Source organism: Bombus bifarius, unplaced genomic scaffold (assembly GCF_011952205.1).
Source record: "Bombus bifarius isolate JDL3187 unplaced genomic scaffold, Bbif_JDL3187 scf7180000008418, whole genome shotgun sequence".
NCBI lineage: Eukaryota > Metazoa > Arthropoda > Insecta > Hymenoptera > Apidae > Bombus > Bombus bifarius.
This window is the reverse complement of record NW_022884650.1, coordinates 590,612-612,952: the sequence shown is the minus strand read 5'-3', so window position 1 is coordinate 612,952 and position 22,341 is coordinate 590,612. Positions and strand designations below refer to the sequence as shown.

General features: G+C 33.3%; 2 protein-coding genes and 1 pseudogene across 2 annotated transcripts in view; all 3 read left to right on the top strand.

Moving 5' to 3' along the window:
• LOC117212931 (trichohyalin-like) overlaps positions 1–22,341 on the top strand; it is a 144,708-nt gene that overhangs the window by 30,986 nt on the left and 91,381 nt on the right. The window lies entirely within an intron of this gene.
• On the top strand, positions 19,387–20,049 carry LOC117212930. The gene is made up of 2 exons (XM_033458080.1): positions 19,387–19,738; positions 19,871–20,049. The coding sequence occupies exons 1-2, from the start codon at positions 19,387–19,389 to the stop codon at positions 20,047–20,049; spliced, it is 531 nt and encodes a 176-aa protein (XP_033313971.1).
• On the top strand, positions 20,122–22,214 carry LOC117212932 (annotated as a pseudogene).

The window sequence follows — 22,341 nt, the reverse complement described above, 5'->3', positions numbered from 1 at the left end:
TATTTTAGAGTTTTGTAGACATAATCTTGATGTTCCCTTCTTATTATAGATATCATATTATTTTAAACAGTTAGATTTTATTTATTTGTGATTAAAACAAATTAAAAGGATACATTTTTAAAACATAAATCATGTGTAAATATATTTTATATATCTGCCAAAAGTGAAAAGGGTTCAAATATTTTCGTAACCCGCTATGTATGTATATCGATAGTAACAATTAAAACGAAAAAATATCCGACAGTAAATTTATGTATAAGAGTATGTATTAAATAATGTCATAAATAGTAAAATAAATTGTAGCCTTTGAAAGAATTATTTAAAAATGTTGAAATATTTATTGGAATTTTAATCCAACGTCTGCTTTACGATTAGTATTAAATACATATAGGAGATGAAAGGACACCACAGCCTCCCCTTTGGAAATTTGGGAAAATCCCTTAACACCTGTGGAGGGAGGTAGTTCAAATATCAATATTATAGTCTAAGTGTCGTGAGCACTTTATTTCTAATGCTTTGGTACAAAGCACAAGTCCTGGTATATAATTAATCGGAATAAATACGCGCGTGTGTCGAGAAACTTCGTATACACATTGATGCGTCGATATGCTTACTCTTCGATTGCTAGACTCTCTCGCTCGTCAATTCGCTCGTTTATTTATATCGGTCGGGGGACAGTCGGAAAGTTTGAACTCGACTGCGTTTGACGGTTGAAAGTAACGGCGACATTGTTTTGCTCGGAGTTTGATTATTAATACAATATGTGTGTGTCCTACGATATTGATGCTCCGAGGCAAAACAACAATAAGATTTGAATTTATTAGCGTGCCGCTACATACCGTAATCTAGATTCTACCATAGGCGTAATTAAACAATTGTCGTCATTCAATCCGATTGCCGAACGTAGCCGCGGTCAAGGGATGAACGTTTTGTCTAACAAAGGTATGAAGTAATAGTATAGCTCTCCTTAAAAGAAATATTCGTGGCGACACGCGACAGTAAACATTCCAACGGTTTCTGTCCCGTGGCTCGCCACACGCAGACCCTATTCTTCAAGTAAGATGATTACCAGATGTCAACGCATCTCCACGTTACATGTTGCTAGCCCGAGGACCCGTTATAAATCTTAGGATTCAACTACCTAAAGTCCTTCAAACAGACAAACAGTCTTTGTTCCAACTAGGGGAAAGTAGGGGAGACCTATTTTTCAACGAGCGGCGTCTCCCACTAGCAACTTTCCCTCGAGGGCGGCTAGCATCTTTTTCTAACCACCGATATGGAGATTGACCAATTAGCAGCAACGCTAATTTCCCTTACTTTCTGAACGAAGGCTTTTCTCGACGAATCCGATGATCTCGTGTCCTTAGACACACCTCATCATAGTTTTCCTCTACAGCGTCACCGTGACGGACACTCACTCTCTCGTACGAGCTCATCAACTAGTTACGTAGCGCTTTCTTACGATCAGTGAATTTCTCACGTTCTAACATAGAGTCCAACTTAGACTTTGACGAAGCAATAAATTCGCTATCCCGTTGACCGCGGATTCGTTATCGAACCCGAGGCTATTGTCATTAGTGTCGCGAGTGTCCAGTCGCCGCCGTTAATTGTGAATTCTGTAGCTTCCATACTTGTGTTAATAAACTGTACCTTTGTTACACCACAACGATGGCTAATTTCAATGAAGATTCACCAAACACCCACAATCCTACCCACAACGCCAACCCGACATCAGAAATGGGATCAGTGCTGAATCTAACAGTGGAAGGACTCATAGCCCCCGTGCAACAGATAATCAAGCTGTTAGTGCCACAACCGAGTGTGGAACCCGGAAACATAGTGCTACCATGCTTTAACCCAGCAATCGCCGATCCAACCGCATGGTGCGCAGCTGTTAACCTGCTTATGAAGGATAATCCTCTACAAGACAGCGCGCTAGTTTCTGCTTTAAAAAATGCTCTAGAGGGTTCTGCAGCGCATTGGTTTACACAGATAGTGAATGGCGAAGAGCTTACCTGGCCGATGTTTAAGGAACTTTTTTTTACGCGTTTTGGTGGTAAAGATACAGAAACCTCGACGCTAATGAGTATACTCAGGGAACCACAACAGGAGGACGAAAACATGGCGGCTTACGCCAATCGTCTCCACTGGCTTCTGGAGACGAAGTGGCAAAATGCCACTATGGCTGAAATAATCAACGCTACCATTCTTTGTCAATTGAGTCCACGAGATCAGCGCATCGAACAGATAGCAGTTGGGAAGGATACCAAGACCAAGGATCAGTTTCTGCATGAAATGAAAGCTGTCGCTCTCGCGAGGAGGCCGGCATCTTCGACAAGTGACACATTAATGGGCCCCGAAGCCAAACGACACAAGCCATCTGTCGACCGGTATAGGTGCTTTTACTGTGGTATCCCCGGACATAAAATAGCGCAATGCCGCAAGAGGATAAATTTCGCGAGACAGACGAATATACGACCACCTACATCGCCCAGGGCGTTTTATTTCAAGTCCCACGAGGAGGCTCAGGTATCCTTTCATCTCCGACATAGAGATATATAAATATATATTTATATATATGTATAGTGCAAAAACGATGTTTATAAAAAATGAAAGAGTAATGGCTAATATCGTCAGTATCGTATAACGAAAATCGAAGAAATGAAATAGGATTAATTAAATTTATGTTCAACAGATCAAACATTAAGGGTTCGCTAATTTATTATAAAAATGCAGGATGTATTTCGTTAGTTCTTGGTTGTATATCTTTTATTAATAAATTTTGTTATTTAATGATTTAGTGATGAATCTGAAGAATTTTAATATGTATGTTATTTTTTGTAAAATGAATATTTATGAAACTGAATATTTATATCAAATTTCGGTTGTTACACGTGCAGATTAATTATAAATATTAATTTATCGCAAGTAACAGTTCCTATTGTGTAGAGTAGGACAATGTACTAATTAAACCAACAGTACCGAAATACTAATAAATCTATTACTTTTAAGGAGATCTACTAAACAAGTATAAAGGATGTTTGCTGTTTAAAGAAAAATAATAAAAAAGCTCGGTGAATACAAACTTTAGATATAAAACTGTCAGACTTATAAAAAAATAACAGTGCCTCATAGTAGGTTATTGCTATATTTTTGTAATATCTATAGCTTCTTTATACGTAAATTTTACTTTTTAATTTAATCTTAATTTTTCGCAGGCAAAATTTTTATTCGATTAAAAAGTATCCATGACCATCTCTTTCCCTTTATAAAACTCTTATTTACAGAAAATTTCTCTCGAATTAAAAAATATCCATAACTACGTTTTTTTTGTTTATACAAAGTACATCAATCAAGTATTAACTTTTTAATCTATTTATCGTTACTATTTATCGTACTAGAATGTAAATCAGAGAAGTAAAATTATTTGTTTTGCTTTTCATTATCCAGTTTGCACATTGCAATGTAAATATCGCTCCTATCTGTGTATTTTACATTTCAACACCAATAAAACTCACATTTACATTCTTTCCTTAAAAAATACCAGTTTCAAGGAGCTAGTAAGCACTGAATATCAAGCAACCAATTGAATATTCTAATATTTGCTTTGAAATGCAACTATGAAAATTATTCTTTCCTTTTAATATTATTATTTCCATAGTATTCGTATGACTGCATATTCAGAATTATAAAGTAGCATATAATCCTCATCTGATACTGATTATTGAACTATAAATAAATTTTATTCCATTTGTAAATATTCTTTCAAAATATTTATATGAAATACTTACTTGTCACGTGACACGTAAAAGAATGACAGATAACTATTTATGATTATCAACAAGATTTTTGCAAGCTTAACGAATGGCGAATAGGAGCATCAAATATTTTAATCTATATTATGACTCGATAGCAAATGTTTATGCAAATTCAAATTTTTATGAACAAATACTTAAATGGAACCTATGAAAAGGAGGATATGTTATATTTAAGAATAAAATGGCGGTCCCTATTTATCGAAAATTTTACATAATAAACTTAAAAGACATAAATGCATAAACATCTGTAGTCTAATTCTAATATTATTATTATTATTGCTTAATCCGTGCCTTTCGGTTTTGGACAAATTTTCGGTTTTACATCTCTTATGTCTATTTCTCTTCTTATATGTCTACCTTCCCTCTTACCCACTCTATTTTATTGCACTCCCTTAATTATTCTATCTCTAAAAACTAAAACTAGAAACTACAAATTAGCAACTAATGACTAAAAACTATTGCAACTTTGGTCTTTAGCCTCCTTGCAGTACATCTTTCCTGTCGTTTGCCCTTCTCTTCTCTATTATTGCTTTCAGTTTTGTTAAACCTTCTCCAGTCTCATTTAGCGTTTTTCCTATGTCCTTTGGTCCTCCCCTTACTTCACATTCTTCTATTACATGTCTCAGGTCTTCTTCTTTCCTTCTACATAGTCTGCATCTTTTCTCCCCCTCTTTTTTCCAGTATTCACTTGCTTTGATCTCGTTTCCGCATCTGAATCTTGCCAGTATTCTTCTGTCCTTCCACTTTATCTTCTCTTCTAAGTACTTTGGTAATTTTTCTTTGATTATGTTTCTGTAGTGTATAGTATACTTGGATTCCCTTATCCTTTTCCCCCTCTCTTCTGCTTCTCTCTTCTTCCTTCTATAATTTGGTCTGCTGTCATCCTTTCTTGCTCCTCTCCTGCTTCTATCTACGTCCCTCCCTTTCTCACCTCTTCTAGTCTCTTCTTTCTCTTTCATGCTCTTTTCCCTTCATGACCATTTCCCCAGTCTCTCTCTCTTTCCTTTATACACTTCTTTAGTAATTCCTTTTTTGATTCTAGGGCTTTCTCTTCGTACCTTGCTGCTCTTTTTAATGCTTTTTCTTTTATTTCTATTATCTTGCATTCTTCTATCAGTATATAATTTGGTGTTGTCATATCTGAGCCTAATATCTATTTCGCATATTAATTCTAATAAAATATGATTAGATATATATGTTTTGGATACGAGCAAAGTTCGCAAAGTATACAAAGTCGGTTTTGCCTGGGTATTACACACCGTTGCTTGGCAAAGTTCGAAGAAATGGTTGAGTGGCGTAACACTGTGTAGATTCCCGTAGATCAGCCGCAGATTTTTATATGCCTAATTCAATATCGATATTTCGTTTCAAAAGGAATGGTATTCAAAAACAGAAACAACTTAGCGCAGCGCTATCCACATGGATTTATCAGTATCCACAGTATCCACTTAAAACTTGGCAAAGTTCACGAAGAAATAATAGTTCGCAACACTGTCCACGTATCCACGCAGTGATGGGAAACATCAATTTTGCTTACAATATAGCGAACCATGTTCGTTACTCAATAATTTCTTCGGACTTTGCCAAGTAACAATGTGTAATGCCCGAGCAAAGTCGACTTTGTGTAGTCTCCGACAACGCTCACAATATATTCATATACAGGGTGGTTAGTAACTGGTGGTACACGCGGAAAGGAGGTGATTCTACGCGAAAAAAGAAGTCGAAAATGTAAAACAAAAATTTATAGAATAAAAAAAAAAACGTTAATCGAGACAACGATCTACAGTGAGATACGTTATAAAGAGACGTGATAAAGTACACGCGTACCGAGCGAAAGTTCAAAGTCGATTTTCTCGAAAACAAAGCCTCAAACGAAAAATTTTTATTCTATATTTTCGACTTCTTTTTTCGCGTAGAATCACTCCCTTTCCGCTTGTACCACCAGTTACCAACCACCCTGTATATGGATGCGAGTCACGAATCAGTCGTTACAATATTTGAACTGGTTCTGATTTCTAATAATCTAGGAAAACTATATTTTAAATGAATGTTTATTAGTAATAAGTGAAAAATCCATATATTTGTGTAAATAAAACTTTTTAAAGTGTCTCTGTTTTCAAGGAATAATGTTTACCTTGCATAGATTTTCTAAATGATAATGAAATATGTACAGTAGCGGACAAAAGTTTAAGACGATGATTTGCAAACCGGATTACAAACATCTTATACGCATATTGTTCTTCTACTCGGTTTGTCTCTTTGGAATAACATAGCTGTATGTTTGACCTTCGTAACCTCAGACCGTCAGTTGTCAAATACAAACAATGTAAGAGTTACAACAGTTAGTTACCGCTTAGCACTTGTAAACGGTGGACATTAGTTTAAGACGATCTGTGTAAAACGTGCGTATGAGTACAGTTTTTGAACATTTTGATTCTGGAATGTCAAAATCATTGTTTAGTGTACCTTTTATTGCTTAAAATTCATTTAGATAGGAACAGACTATGGGTAAATCAAAGAATTTACTTGAAAACGAAAGGGAACTAATCGTAAGGCTGTGAAAGCAAAGTAAAACCTTCACCGAAATAGCAAATATAGTGAACAGGTTAGAAACGACTTGTGAGCAAGCTTGGTATAAATTTTTAGAGGCAGGCATGTATTGCGATCAACTGAAAACAACGCCGAAAGTGAATCGCCGGATTCATCGATTGAGCGAAAAGGATCGCTTTCGTAGTGCAAATAATATTGCTGCGGAGATAAACTATAATAACGATACACAAATTAGTGCTAGAACTGTTAGGAGAAGATTGGAAGACTTTAACTTAAGAGGGTGAAAACTTCAAAAGAAACCACTGCTGATTTCTAGGAATCGAAAAAGACGACTTGCATTTGCTAAGCTTATAAGCATTGGACAAGTGAAGATTGGAAAAAGGTATTGTTTTCAGACGAATCGAAATTCAATCGCGTCTCTTCTGACGGTATACGGCATGTAGACATCGAATTGGCAAAAGTTTGAAAACACAGTGCGTTTTAAACTCTTAAACATGATGGTGGGAACGTTATGGTGTGTGCGTGTATTTCTCAAGGCAGTCCTGGTCCGACATGTCGTATCAATGGAATTATAAACTGTTTTCAATACATAGACATACTCAAGAACACAATGTTGCCTTTTGCACGCAACAACATGAGTGGTGATATTATTTTTAAAAATAATAATGATCCGAAGCACACGACTCGGGTGAAACAGTTCTTTGAAGAAGAAAATATTACCGCGCTATTCTCAATACGAGAATTTGTGAAGCATCATAAAAAAGACAGTAGAAGGTTATAAACCGAAAAATTTAAATGAATTTTACTCTACAATTGAAACAGCTTGGAGTAATATTATGGTAGAGCTTTCTTTTTTTATTTATTGATATTTACAATCAATTCTCGCATTGAGAATTTTCAGTAATTTTTTCTGGCGTGGCGCAGTGACATGGCTAAATATTTATAATAAGTTAATACTTATTATAGATAAGTATAATTTTTAAGTAAACGTTGTAAGTAAGTAAATATTACTTAATATAAATAACTAATTAAATCTAGTGTTTAGGTCTAGCGGGTAGATTACGGTACATCAATGTAAAAAATTAATAGATTCTATTAGCCAAGAAAATGTACCGAAGTGATAAGAAATAACGGATATTGGACAAAATATTGAATTTAAATAAAAATTGTGTATATTTTCTTACCAAAAATTAATATTTTTTGTGTAGTCAAACTTTTGACCAACGAAATATTATACAGATTTCGTTCCTTTTTTATAACTTAACTAAGCAAAATATCAAAATGAAATCTTTTTTGTAACTGTACAAACAAATGTCTAAATAGTTAATACCAAAAGTAGAACACTGTATTTATATTTTTTTATGGAAAGTAAATTGTTTATTTCTTCCATTTCGTCTTAAACTTTTGTCCGCTACTGTACATATATTTATATGGTATTATTTTATTTGCAATATATTTGCTAGGATCGTCCGAGTTATCGCGTCCTTCCTCCTATTCCCTACACAGACAGCGCGGCGTGCGCTGACTGATAGAATAGTTTTTCCGTCTTCGTAGGAGAGCACGTGTGATCTGTGCAACGACGCAAATATCGAAAAACGTGATCTACTTTTCTCGATAGCGTTTTCCCTAGCCGTGCGTAAATTCACATGTTGGTAGACATAAAAATATTTATACTGCATTGTATTTATAATATGTATGATTGTTAATGTAATAATGAACTTTAATAAATGTGTACATGCCAAAAGTATACCATAGGTACATGCCATATATTTTTGTAACTTTGGAAGTATTAATTGTTTGACCAATCTTTATTTGAACTTATTACTCCACTTGACGGACGTCGTTTACATTTGAAGTTCCAAAAGTTATATACACTATACATATTATATTTTCATACAACGATTTAAGAAGAAATATTTGTATATTTATATGAACGATTATATTCTGCATAACTGGGGCAAAGTAGAAAATAAAATTTCAGTGGCTATCTTTGTGTAACATTTGCTTTTAAGGCGTGAATTTTCGTACGATAATATATCTCGCTTTTGAAACAATTTCTCGAGAACTGCGTTCCGATTTCTCAAACGTGCAAACTCACCGTGTGTCGAGAAAATATCTGTTATGCATTCCGCAAAAGATAAGAATTTGAACGCTCTTTTTAGTTTGAATACAAATTTCGTTACGGTGCACGTATCGTTGGAAAGTTTGAATAAATACATGAGAACGCCTTTCTACAATTCATATAAAAATATCAATATTTCTTTCACGCTAAAAATACTGGTGCGTGGGAAAGATACCGAAAATACCGATATATTGTACCATTTCTCTCAATATCTGTGAATTTGTTTTACTTTTATTACAATTTTCGGCGATGGTTTACTTTTATCTTCGTTATTGTTAAATAAATCTCACAAAACTTTGCAGTATTAAATAGAAGTATCTCTATTCTTTTTTTTTGCTATAATTATTAAAAATTGATTTATGATATATAGTTAATGGACACATTTCAATGCAAGCCTCACAATATTACTATATTTAGTTCATTAAGTGTATATAAAGGATTATTTATTTAACTATTGGAATTTTTCACATGTACGTCGTTTTATTTAATCTATGCGTTTTTATACGGATAATTCATTGACTTATGTAATAACAACATATAACTTTATTAAGATCAAATATATTAATGTTAAGATTACTAAAAATAAGCTACACCTAAACGAGTCGCTCAATAAATAGACATCAAAATTAAATTACTTTGGTTATATTGGTGGATAGTGGTGAATAGTGAGTAAAGATTATCTATATATACAACGGTCACATTAGCGGACAAAATCCAGAGCTCTAAATTGTACTGAACAGAACTGCTTCGTACTTAAAATCAATATTTTCCTAAACTCCTGGATTTTAATCACACAATTCACGAATCTCGCCAACATTCGAAGTTACTTATTGTATTTGTGATGGAAATAAATTATACATAAAAGTAATATTTTATGCCTTACGCAAGAGATTCCATGAATTTTGTGGATATTTAAGTACATGTATTAAATCCTATTAACATTAAAATAATATATTTTCTTCTTTGTAAGAAACATACATAAATATCGAGTTAGCAATTTTAAAAATGCATTACGTTTACCACCTTATTCAAAAACACGTTGAAAGTATCGATTTTAAGGAACCATTTGTGTTATTCAGATAGGAATAAAGTACAGTTATGCCATTACTTGTTCCTGTATTCGGAACACATCAGAAAGTTTGCATTATTGATGATACGATTAGGTAGACCTGTCATGTTGTATTGTAAAAATGATCGTGCGTTTGAAATATTCGATATCGCCAGAGAATTTCGAATATCTTCAAAACGTAGTTTCTGTTTGACGGAGTGTTGAAAATATTTTTCGCGGATGAGTAGCGTAAAACGTGGCACGTTGCGTGTTCAATATTTATTTTCTCTAGAAACATTCACTGAATTGAAAGTGGAAACCAGAGGATCACAGATTGGAAGCACTAAAATTTTACATTGCAATGTAGTTTTTGAAAAGTCGATGTAGGTACATATTTCCTGACATCGATAATTTATTGGAATTTTTGCGGCTACATAGATGAAAATAAAATATTTCTTCTTTTATTTGTAAAAAGTTTGAATATGTAGTGTATAATTCTTCCTCTTCTCTTATGATCGTAGAGTTCTATTGTACTAAAATTTCTGTATAATATGTATATACTCAAAGGGATTTTAGATTTTTGACTGGTTAAGTACTTTAATGACATGCAAAAAAATTGAAAGAAAAAATACAAATCATTTATATTGATCGCATAATTAAATTTCATTTTACTGTGAACGTTTTACTATTTTGAACAGAATACTTTTGTGAAATCTGCAAGAGCTTTCAATTGTTTTTAATTTTAAAATAAACGAAGTGAGTAAAAATTCAAAAATAAAAGAATGTACTATGACATTCGAAATTGAGTTTATATTTATTAAATTCCTGAAATACAAATGTTGAAAAAATAAAAGTACTACTTCGTAGAAAAAGGATATTTGATAAATTCTCCATACTAAGCGTAACAAATATTGACTGGGAAATGTAGCAGTTTATTCTAATTATTTAATCCTTGCAAAATAAAATAAAAAATTCTTTTTAAAGAAATTTTCACGAAAATAATTAATTTTATATTAAACCTAAATTTCTTGTTAACAATTTCATGTAAAATTATGAACTAACATTTGTCTATAAATTTTTATGCAGTAACTTTTTGAACATAAAGATTAAGTAAAATCTCCTTGAAATATTATTCGAACATTTTGAAAAATTCATTTAACTTATATCAATTTTATTAATGTACTTCATCCAATTTTTCACACTTAAAATTTGTGTTACACTTAATATTTCCTATAATTGTCTTCTACAAAAGTTTAGTAATGAGGATCGGGATCTGATAGTAATACTTTTGTTCTGTCATAAAAGGTTAATAAGATAAAGCAGGTCAGCTTTATTTCTTAAATACGAAGTGCTTTTACTTTTATTTATGCTACTAGATACTTCAATTGATTTCAAATATAAATTTATAAATAACCACTTTTGTGTACTTGTCTTCTGTCTTTTCTTAATATAAATTTTAAATAAAGTACACAAATTTGTTTAATTTATATTCTATCATACCAATGTTAAGTAATGCACATGTACAATGTATTCTTAGAAATTATGTAATGATATTATTTTGATTAAGAAATTACCAAATAAATCCCACTCCAATCACGAACAAAATTCGAATGGAAATATTATTTATTTGTATTATTATTGTTAGTGTAATTGTAATGGTTATTCAAAAAGAATCTTGGGAAAGTAATGCGCTAAAGAAGGCATGATGAAGAAAGCATGATTTCTCGGTCGATTTTAATCAGAGCAATTACCGAACAACCAATGACAACAAACTCTTTTTTCCATGATGTCGCTAAGCAGCTCGTTCCTCGATACAACTTCATCGAATTGAGGCCATTGCAAAATTTCGGCTGGATCAAAGTTAATTCCCTTAATAATATTCGACGGCCCAGCTGTGTTCTTATTTGTCCTCAGTTGCTCGGTTCTTTTTGAAACCTTCCCACTCGATAGCTGTTGCTTCGTCAAGCACAGGTTTACTTGGTTAAGTGAAAAAACCTTGGCCTGTGACACACCAAAAACAGAAGCACGCAGAATAAAACAGAATAAGACGAAAATTGAAATCGATGTCTCTGTAAAACTTAGTTGGAGCTCGTTATTTGTTCAACTACTAGTTCAAATCTGGTGAAACGAAAAGAAAAAGGTTTTGTTGATTTAAGTCACGTTTAAATAGAACAAAAAATCTTAGAAAGTATTCGCTCTCATAAATAAATAACGTGTACATTATAGTAATATATACCTATTATTCACACGTTTATACGTATATTGGTTTATAAATATGTCTACGTTGGTGCAGTTCAGCTGGAATGCCTCAGCTCTAAACGCGTAAAGATTGTAGAACACGCCTCTGTTGAATGTTATGCCGCATTCTAAATACAATCTTGAAAGATTCAAGAGAGGATATTATTTAATAAGTTTGAAATCCACATTTTTCAGACGCCCGACTGAATTTTTACCTCGCTTTTACTACGTTCAACTGTTTGTTTCAAGAATTTTTTAACTGCTTTATTCGTAACTCAACTGTTCTCTTCAAAATAATGTTAAATTTCATTATTTACAATGTGTTTAGGTGTGGTATATTTATATATACAGGGTGTCTGCAAAGGTCAGAGTGAAACATATTACATGTTAACGAAGTTAGATAGGTAAAAAAAATTCATATAAATTTATGTTCCATACTTTATTGAAATGCATTATTGAAAAGTTATAAGCAAACTGCGGATTTTCATGCATTTATAGGAAATTTGAAAAATACATACAATATGAAAACATATGTAAAATATACAAAGTGTAATGCTTTTTATAATAATCAGTAGGTAATCTCTGTCCCTGTACCCAATATGCACTTCTGTAACGGGAATATTTGAAAGAGTTCGACAAATGGACTCTTCATTCTTGCGAAACGAAGGAATTTCGAACATTTATTATAACTGCTAAAATAATTAATAAACATTTTGAACTTTCTATCTGACTGCGGAATATAAACATATTGTACATTTTACATTATTGTACATTTAGTATACGTACTCAGGGTATGCATATATGTATGTTGTATGTAAATACAAAATGAATTAATATTTATGCGAGAAGAATTAAATTATATTATATAACATTTTGACGATTTTATTACGGGTTCACTCCATTAAAGTTTAAGTTTAAAAGTAATAAGTGTTCTATGATTTATCGGTGATAGGGTGTGAATCATAATTTTATAATCTAAGGGTGTATTTATTCCATTTACTTAGTAGGTAAATAAATAAAGACGAAATGCTTAGCTATTCTTCTTCAGAATAGAGATGTAATATACTCCCATTCCAAACCTTAATAATGCAAAGTGTATTCACATCTTTCCGCCTTCTTCATATCTCTTCACCTAACGATGAAGATCTGGCATCGTTGTAAAATATCTGCACCTATGTTGTGACTTCTAAATGGCTAAAGCTTAAAGGCTGGAACGTGCCTCTATCTAAATACAATCTCGAAAGGTTCAAGATAAGAGGAACAACGGTGGTATTCGATCGACACCCAAGTTGACGTCAGATATTATGGAACATCGATTCATACGTGCCACATCCTCGTGTCTAGTTATCTAATCGCTTGGATTGCTTACGAGAAGCAACCAAATGGTGATCGATCTCGATGCAAGAAATCGATAATCTGAATTTTCGCTTGGAACAGATCGTGTTGCGGAACTGCAATTAACATAGTACACGATTTCAGCGACTGTATCAGCCGCTCGCTCCGCGGTTATTAACATGGTTATCATTTCCTGAATGGATATCAATCACCCTAATGGAAATTCACGCGTAGCCATCGTTGCACGCAATCAGATCAGTTTATCCAAGTCGCTCGAAGAAGTTGGCCAGCTGTGGTTTCGTGCCGGAGATAGTTGCAAGAGTTTCTATGAAACTCGTCTGATATGATGAAGGGTGATGCGCCGTTCGAGAACCATGCCCTGCTAAATTTTCCAACAATTTAATCTTACCGGGCAGAAGGGAATCGCTCTGATATTGTTCGAGGCCTGCAAGTTTCTTGACGTGTTGACAAATACTGTGAGAGAGATGATAGGTTTAGTGATGAATTTCAGATGAAGACTTTGATGCTTGAAATATCGTTTTGTTTGGTTGTTGCGGTTTGATTCTGATATCTGTCAGTAGTCGATCTAACTGTTGGAGATTTGCTTTACCGAAGACTTTTCACCAATACTAAGATTGACTAGTGTGGTAGTAATGACATATGTTCTCTATGATTTGTATGAAGTAAGCTGCTGCCTACGTATCGTTCGATTTGAGCATCCCTGTGCACCCCGCTGCTTAAGTTGACCTAGCTTCGTTCGTGTAAGGAAGTCTGCTCGCGCGCAAGGATATTTCGGCTAATTTTTAATTGTCAATAATTAAAAAACGAAGCCAAAAATGCAATTTTTTAATACATGATTTTCATCTTATTTTAGCTTTAAAAATCACCCCTTAAAATTTTTTACACCTGTAACTGAACATCATGTATATTAGGATACTTATGGAAACCAACATAAAACGAAAAGTTATTAGAAGTCTATTTATTTTGTTTGCAGTATTGAAAAATTAGGAATCTATATATTCCATACTATAATAAAAATATTATCAGCTGTAAAAAAACAAGCTTTTCCTCATCTGCATTTTTCTCTTTCCATCATTGATAGATTTTAAGTAATCTTGACATTTTTAATATTAGATATTTCGTTATATGTCTGTAGCATCGGGGAAAAGGGCCTAAGAAACATCGAGTTAACCATGAACAATGTCGCGAGAATCGAGGCACCGTCGGGTCCATCAATGTGTCGTCGGTCTTTTCAAGTGCATAGTTTTATAGAAAAGGCCTACGTGGCCCTAGCAAAGAGCGTCTGCGGAACACGTGTGTGGTGGGCCTAGGAAAAGACAAAGGGTTGCTAGAACGGCCAGAATACGAGTTGGGAGGGCGCAGTGTGTCAGTTGAGAATGGGAAGTGTGAGTTGAGAAGTCGCGGAGTGTGAATCGAGAAGTCAGAGAGTGTATGTGGAGGAGCCGGAGAGTATAATAATAAGACGTACGACGAGATTGTAATCAGTCCTTTGTGTTGAGTATCGCTTATTAAACTACACTAAACTCTAAATAAAACATTATTACTTGTCCTTACTCTAAGATCCATATAAGTTAGCACATGTAGTATATTTCGTTGGTTGTGTTCATTTTATAAATGACTTTATGAGCAAATTTTCAATAATTTCCTCTAAACTTCCTATCTAATTTATTTAAAACTTTCTAATTGAAATTTGAAGCAAGAAATGGTGGACGTCGATATAATATTTACCAATACCAATACCAGTTATCTACAGCGAAAAAATGTTTTTACCGTTGGTTATAGTTATTCGAAACCATAAACAAATTTCCGTCATTGATACTGTATAGTTACAAGCAACCAAAAAAGATTTTAATCGTATATAATGGGTAATCCTAATCAAAATCATTTTACTAAAATATTATTTCTTAAGATACAATTTTTTTAATTTGGTCATAATAATTATGGTCTCTGTGAGACTTCGATTCAATTAGATAAAAGTGGGAGAAATTCTTCCGTGTAATCTTCGATTGGTCAGACCGTCATATCTTGCTAATGATCTTTCAGAAATAACTGTGCAGCGGCACACGGGTCAGGACAATTCAAATCCTGTTGTTGTTTTGCCTCGGAGGATTAAGACCGTTAGGTTGCAAGTATGTAAGAACTGTTGAGGTTATTCGATGTGTAAACAGAGAAAACACGTGGATAAATTGTAAGATAGAAAATATATTTAAATAGAAGTGTAATTATAAGTAAGAATACAATTTTAGATGGTCCAAATCCGCACGCTAGCTGTGTTACCCAATAACTGAAAACCCCAAAGCCAACGTCGCCTGTCTACCGTTTATGGTCTGACTTTGTCGCGGTCTTTTGTCTACGCGCTGTCAATGGCTTCAGTGCTTGAGAAAACTAAAAAGGCCAGATGTGGAGTTTTCTTATAAGTGGTGACCACTTCAACAAGAACAAATAAACTCCGGGCAAAATAATGTCGCCGCTACATACAACCGTCAAACGTAGACGAATTCAAATTTTCCGGTTTTCCCCCGACCAATATAAATACTAGACGGACGCGATCGCGAGTGAAGGAGTTTTCGAACAGTATCGAAGAGCGTCAACGAGTATAAACGAGTACCAAAGTGATCCACAGAGTTTCTCCGAGAATTTATCGAGTATTTATTCCGCAACTTATATTTGTACCAACGACTCACAATTCGTCTGTAAATAATTTATTTATTTATTTATTCAAAATATATTTGACGAACTGCGACAACAATATTTTGCTCTCGTTATTTCCCTCAACCTAACAACGACTAATTCTCCACAACTATTTTACGCTTTGTGCTCGTTTAATGAAAACACGATAGAAAATTAAAGATATTGATATATTTACTGACAAAAATCATTTTAAGTGCTGAAGATCCGACTCAAAAATAGCTTCTTGTCTGTGAAAACATGCGTCGTAAAGTCACTTATGTAAATACTCGCATTTTTTGTTTCTTCAAACGGAACAATATGGGATATTATATAAAAAAGGAGAGCTTGATAATAACTTCATGAAAAAATGTCAAACAGTACTTATATTTTTAATAAATGTTGTATAACAAATTATCAACTAAATAATCAATTAAAAAATAAATATGTGGATATTACTATAGTATAGCTTCTTTCTTCAATAAGCTTCTTTCATCCTATTTATTTCTACGTTAACGAATATTTAAATGAGAGTGAATTTCTGAGATCTAAAATGTTAAAATACAATGTAATTAAACTATGAAATATTCGAAAATTATGGATAGATTTAATGGAATTTTGGATGATTAAATGGACGATTTAATAGAACTAGGATGTAGTGCAGAACATAATTTGACTTATAGATGAATTAAAGCATATAAGGGAGCAATATAAACGTTATAATTAATTTGTTCCTTTAATACGCAATAATTTGAAAATATATGATATAAATTGAGATTCAGAGGGGTAATGTTGTGTTTAATCAGCGTTAATGTATAGTTTGCAAATAGTATTTGTAGGATTAGGAAATATATGTATAATATTAAATAAATTAAAATTTTTCACCGCTATAATTTGATACTTTCTAGCATATGTTCATATAGTTCTGCTTATTGTATGAATTTATATTTATGTTTAATCTGATTGAATTTATATAAAGAAGGAAATATTAAGTCTTATGAGAAGTTAAGTATTTTTCCTGAATTATGAAGGTACAAAATTAGTCAACATAGAGTTAAGTTAATAAAATTAAATGAAATTATATTTCTAATGATTTAAATCCTTTTTTACTTATATGAAATATACTGAAATATAATATATGTATTTATAAATCTTAAATATTTTGTGAAATTTGATTGTAATCTATCTTGATATTAGTATCCAGGAAAAATAAAGACTTTTATTTACAAATCATTTAAGTCCTGTATTTAATATCAAACAAATAATCTTATAGTAAAAGAAGAAAAGATATTCAATTAAGATTACTTTCAAATTATCATTAAATTTTGGAAGAAGAAAGTAAAGTAACATGTTATTTAGTAATATACATAAAATATTTAACCTTTCTTAAATAAAAAAATAGAAAAACTTTATTCTTGCGCTTTATTCCATATATTAATAGAGTTTAACACAAACTCTCTTTATGTATATTATAATTACTATATATCAACGTCACTGTTGTTACTTATCTAAATATAGCTGAAACATCCACACGACGAATATAACGAGATTTTCTATGTTAAATTTATATTTTTTCTCAATAAGAAAAGGCGGTTTATTGAAAAATGTGATATTCTTCCATTCAGAAGGAAATTGTTTTACCTTGATGTTATGAATGAATCATGAATAAACTGCAACGGAGTTTATCAATCAATCAAGCTTATGCGTTCCCCATTACCATTCGACGAATTATTTCATTTCCATACGTGGATTTTTCCTTGCGATTTGTTAATATAAAGAAATACATATAAACTCGTTTCACCCGTCAGCAAGCCGCAGTGACGTTTTAATTATACGAAACAGGACCGCGGTATGCGGATGGCAGTATGTAACACGTTTCATTAAATTTGCAATGCAATTAAAATAGACTTTCATTGGATCCGTGACTCTCTAGTTAAAATCGTAGCAATTTTCGTGTAACTCGTAATTCGTTCATTAATTACTTTTATTAAACTTGCATTTCTCTCGATCATTTTAATATAATTATCATATTATATATAGTCAGTCCATAAGAAGAAAGGGAGGTACAGCAACACATAAGAAGGGTAGTCAGAGAAAGAAGGGAAAAGGGCGAATATGTAAAGATAGGATACAAGAAATTAAAAATAGGAAACAAATGGTACAGGTGGAACGAAAATGAAGAGAAGGCTGAGAAAGAAAGAAAGAGAGGGGAAGAAAAATTTAAAAAGGGGAAAAGGGGCTACAAAGCGGATGAAAATGTGCTTCTGGAATGTAGCGGGGCTAATAAATAAGGACAAGGAGGTGTGGGAATATCTGAAGACATTCGACGTAATCGGACTCACGGAAACATAGATAGAGAAAGGTAAATGGGAAAAATTAAAATATAGACTACCCAAAGAATTCAACTGGAAATGCAGGGCAGCAATGAGAAGAGAAGAAGTAAGGAAGAAAGGAAGAGCAAAGGGGGGAATAATAACGGGTATAAATAAAGAACTAAGAGGAACAGAATATAAAGAAATAAGTGATAATATAGTTGAAAGAAAAATAATATACAATGACAAGACGTATAGGATAATGGTGGTTTATAATCAAGATACAAAAGGGACATGGAAAAAAATAGAGGAAAGAGTAGACTGAAGAGAAGAGGAAGTGATGATCATCGGCGGAGACTGAAACGCAAGAACGGGAGAAGAGGGAGGGCCGATAAACGAGGACCTAGGGAAAGAAAAAAACAGACGATCAAAAGACAATAAACATGGAAAGAAGACCACTGCTAAAATATCTGGAAGAGAGAGGAAGGAGAGGAGTGAACCTGTATTGGGGAGAGAGGAAATTCAGTAATAGACTATGTGATTGGCAATCAGTTGGCGACAGAAGAAAAAATTGACATGAAAGTAGGAAAAAGAACAGAGTCGGACTACATGCCGTTAGGAATAGAGATAGGAGGGCCGGAATTACAAAAAAATGAGGAAAAGAAAGAAGAAGAGAAGGAGAAAAGAGAATGGACAAACGCAAGTGTGGGAAAATACTTGGAGGAATGTAAAGACCGGACCTGCAATGGAAGAACAGTAGAGGAAATGTGGACAGAAATCAAAAAGAAGATAAACAAAGCAATGCCAAAGAAGAAAGTGAAGATAAGGAAATGGGGTGTGGGAGAGAAAGTGTGGTACGATAAGGAGTGGACAGAGGGGAAAAGAGAGATGAGAAGGAAGGTGACAAAGTTTATGAAAGGAAAATGCACTAGAGAAGCGCTTACAGAGGAAAAAAAGGCATTCAAATAGTGGTGCAAACAAATAAAAGAAAGACACGAAGAAGAAGAAATGGAGAAAATCAAGAAGATCAAAACAGAACAAGAAGCGTGGAAATACATTAATAAATATAGAAGAAGAAGAGAAGGCATAGATAAAGAAATAAGCGAAGAAGAGTGGAAAAATCACTTTATGGAAATATTAGAAGGAACAGAGCACAAAGAGGGCAGAAAAACGGCAGAGCATCGAGCAGAAGAGAAAATAATAGAGGAGAGAGAAGATAATATAGAGAAGGAAGAGGTGATCTACCAACTAAGAAACTTGAAGGAGAAGAAAGCAATGGGGGAAGACGGGTTAGAAAATGAGGTATGGAAGTATGCACCGAAGGAAGTGGGGGAAGCGTTATGGGATTTGTTAAGGAAAATATGGAATGGGGAGGGGATACCAGAAGATTGGAAAAAGGGAGTAATATGTCCGATATACAAGAAGGAGGATAAGAGAATAGCGAAAAGAGGTATAACATTAATGGACATAGCATACAAGATCTACGCAGGGATACTAGACGAAAAACTGAAGGCAGAGATTGAAACCAAACTGGAAGAGAGCCAATTCAGATTTAGAAAAGGAAGAGAAGTGACCGCGGTATTTGTAATAAACCATATCATAGACAAACAATTGAGTAGAGAAAAAGGTAAGCTATATGCCTGCTTTGCAGACTTAAAAGCAGCGTTCGACAGGCTAAACAGAGAGAAACTGGAGGAGAAAATGTGAAAAATGGGGATTAGCGAAAAACTAATTCGAAGGATAAAAGATTTGTACGCAGAAACGAAGAATGTGGTGAGAATCAAGAGCCACAACACAAAAGAATTTTGGACAGTGAGGGGAGTTACACAAGGGTGCCTGTTGAGCCCAACGTTATTCAACATCCACGTGGCAGGACTGGAAGAAGAATTAAGGAAAGGACAAGCCGGGGGCATAGTGGTAGGAGAAAGAAAGGTATGATCATTGACATATGCAGACGATATTGTGCTGATGGTGGATAGAGAAGAGAAGCTAAAGGAAATGCTAAAGAGATTCAAAAAATTTTTAAAAGAAAAAGAATTGGGACTGAATACGGAAAAGACCAAGATAGTAGTTTTTGAAAAAAGAAAGAACAAGAGGAGGCAAAGAAAATGGAAATGGGGAGAGTGAGAATTAGAAGAACTGGACGAGATAAGATACCTAGGGTACATACTACAGAAAAACGGCAGTAATAAGAAACACATACAAGACAGGAAAAACAGAGCAACAATAGCAATGAAGAAAACATGGAGCGTGGGAGAAAGAATTTTCAAACAGGACTACAAGAGGAGAATGAAGATGTTTGGAACACTGGTAGAGAGTGTGGTGCTGTTTGGAGCAGAGGTATGGGCCTGGAACATGGAAGAAAGACTAGATAGAATATAAAGAAGATATGTGAAATGGATCTTAGGTTTAAATATGACAACACCGAATTATATATTGATAGAAGAATGGAAGCTAACAGAAATCAAAGAAAAAGCATTAAGAAGAACAGCAAGGTACGAAGAGAAAGCCCTAGAGTCAAAAAAGGAATTAGTAAAGGAGTGCATAAAGGAAAGGGAGAGAAACTGTGAAGATGGACAAGAAGGGAAAAGAGCAAGAAAGAGAAAGAAGGGACTAAAAGAGGTGAGAAATGGAGGGACACAGATGGAAGCAAGAGAAGAGCAAGGAAGGATGACAGTAGACCAAATTATAGAAGAAAGAAGAAAGAGAGATGCAGAAGAGAAGGAGAAAAGGATAAGGGAATCCAAGTATAATATACATTATCAAAATACTTAGAAGGGAGGATGAAGTGGAAGGATAGAAAAATATTAGCAAGATTCAGACGTGGAAATGAGACCAAAGCAAGGGAATACTGGAAAAAAGAGGGGAAAGTAAAGATGCAGACTATATAGAAGGAAAGAAGAAGACATGAGACATGTAATAGAAGAATGCCAAGTAACGAGAGGACCAAAGGACACAAAAAAAATACTAAACGAGACTGAAGAAGGACTAACAGAACTAAAAACAATAAAACAGAAGAGAAGGGCAATACAAGACGGGGAGGAAAGACAATAAGGAAGCACAGCAGAAGGCAAAAGCCCAAAAGTGCCATAGTTTTAGAGACAGAATAATTAAGGGAGTGCAATATAATAAAGTGGATAAGAGGGGAGGTAGATATATAAGAAGCGAAATACGTAAACGAGATGTAAAAACCGAAGCTCGTCCAAAGCCGAAAGGCACGGACTAAGCAATAATAAATAAATAATATACAGTCAGTCACAAAAGTCTACGTATACTTATCCAAATTTCGTGTACCTGACTTATCACAATGAACTAGAAATGCTCTTTGTTACAAAATCAATGATACTGACATATTAATACATAATGTCTGCAAATTTACTCGTTGTTAGTATATTAATATCTTCTTAGGAAGAATTAAGAAACGAGAAATATTTAGCTTATAAAAGTCTTGAAGTACGAAATAACAACATCAATTATAAAATCTTTAATCTCGTCGCTTTTAAGATGATTGTAGACCGTTATTAATACAATATTAAATTTACTTTCTCTTATGATCTCATGTAGTTATAATAGGTGTTTGTAGAGTTTTATAATATTCGATTTTATATTTTTTTGTTTTTTTTTTTAAATAAATTGTATTATTTGGTTAAATATGTATCTAATCGTAAGCACAATCAATACAAAATTTAATGAAAAAAAAATTTCTGAAGTTAATATCATAGCTATAATATCTCAAATTTGAAAGATTTATTTAGATTTTTGTGGCTGACTGGATATGTATGTAATATAATGTAATAATTTGATATCAGTGTAGGTCAAGTTGGCATAAATAGAGATATTCTTTAATCTATTGAAGTTTGATATCTTTATGAAATTTTTGTTGTCGTACATGTGGTTGTCCTTGCATAAAGTTACGTATAAAATAATATTTAATAACTTGAATTTGTGTCAGTGACTTCTATCATTCCATTCAACAAATTGCGTCACTTAAAGATATGGAAGTGACTTTCTCTTGATCTTAGAACCGCATCGATTTTTGACAATACCAACAATACACCAATATATCAACAATATTTTCTGCTCAAACTTGAGATATTTTTTAACATTGCAAAAATATGTTACAATTTTCAATTACAAATTTAATACATCGATTTACATATTATGTTTTTTCAAATTTTCTTATCAAATAAGGAACCATCAATTTGATTGCTTAAGGTAATTTTTATATGT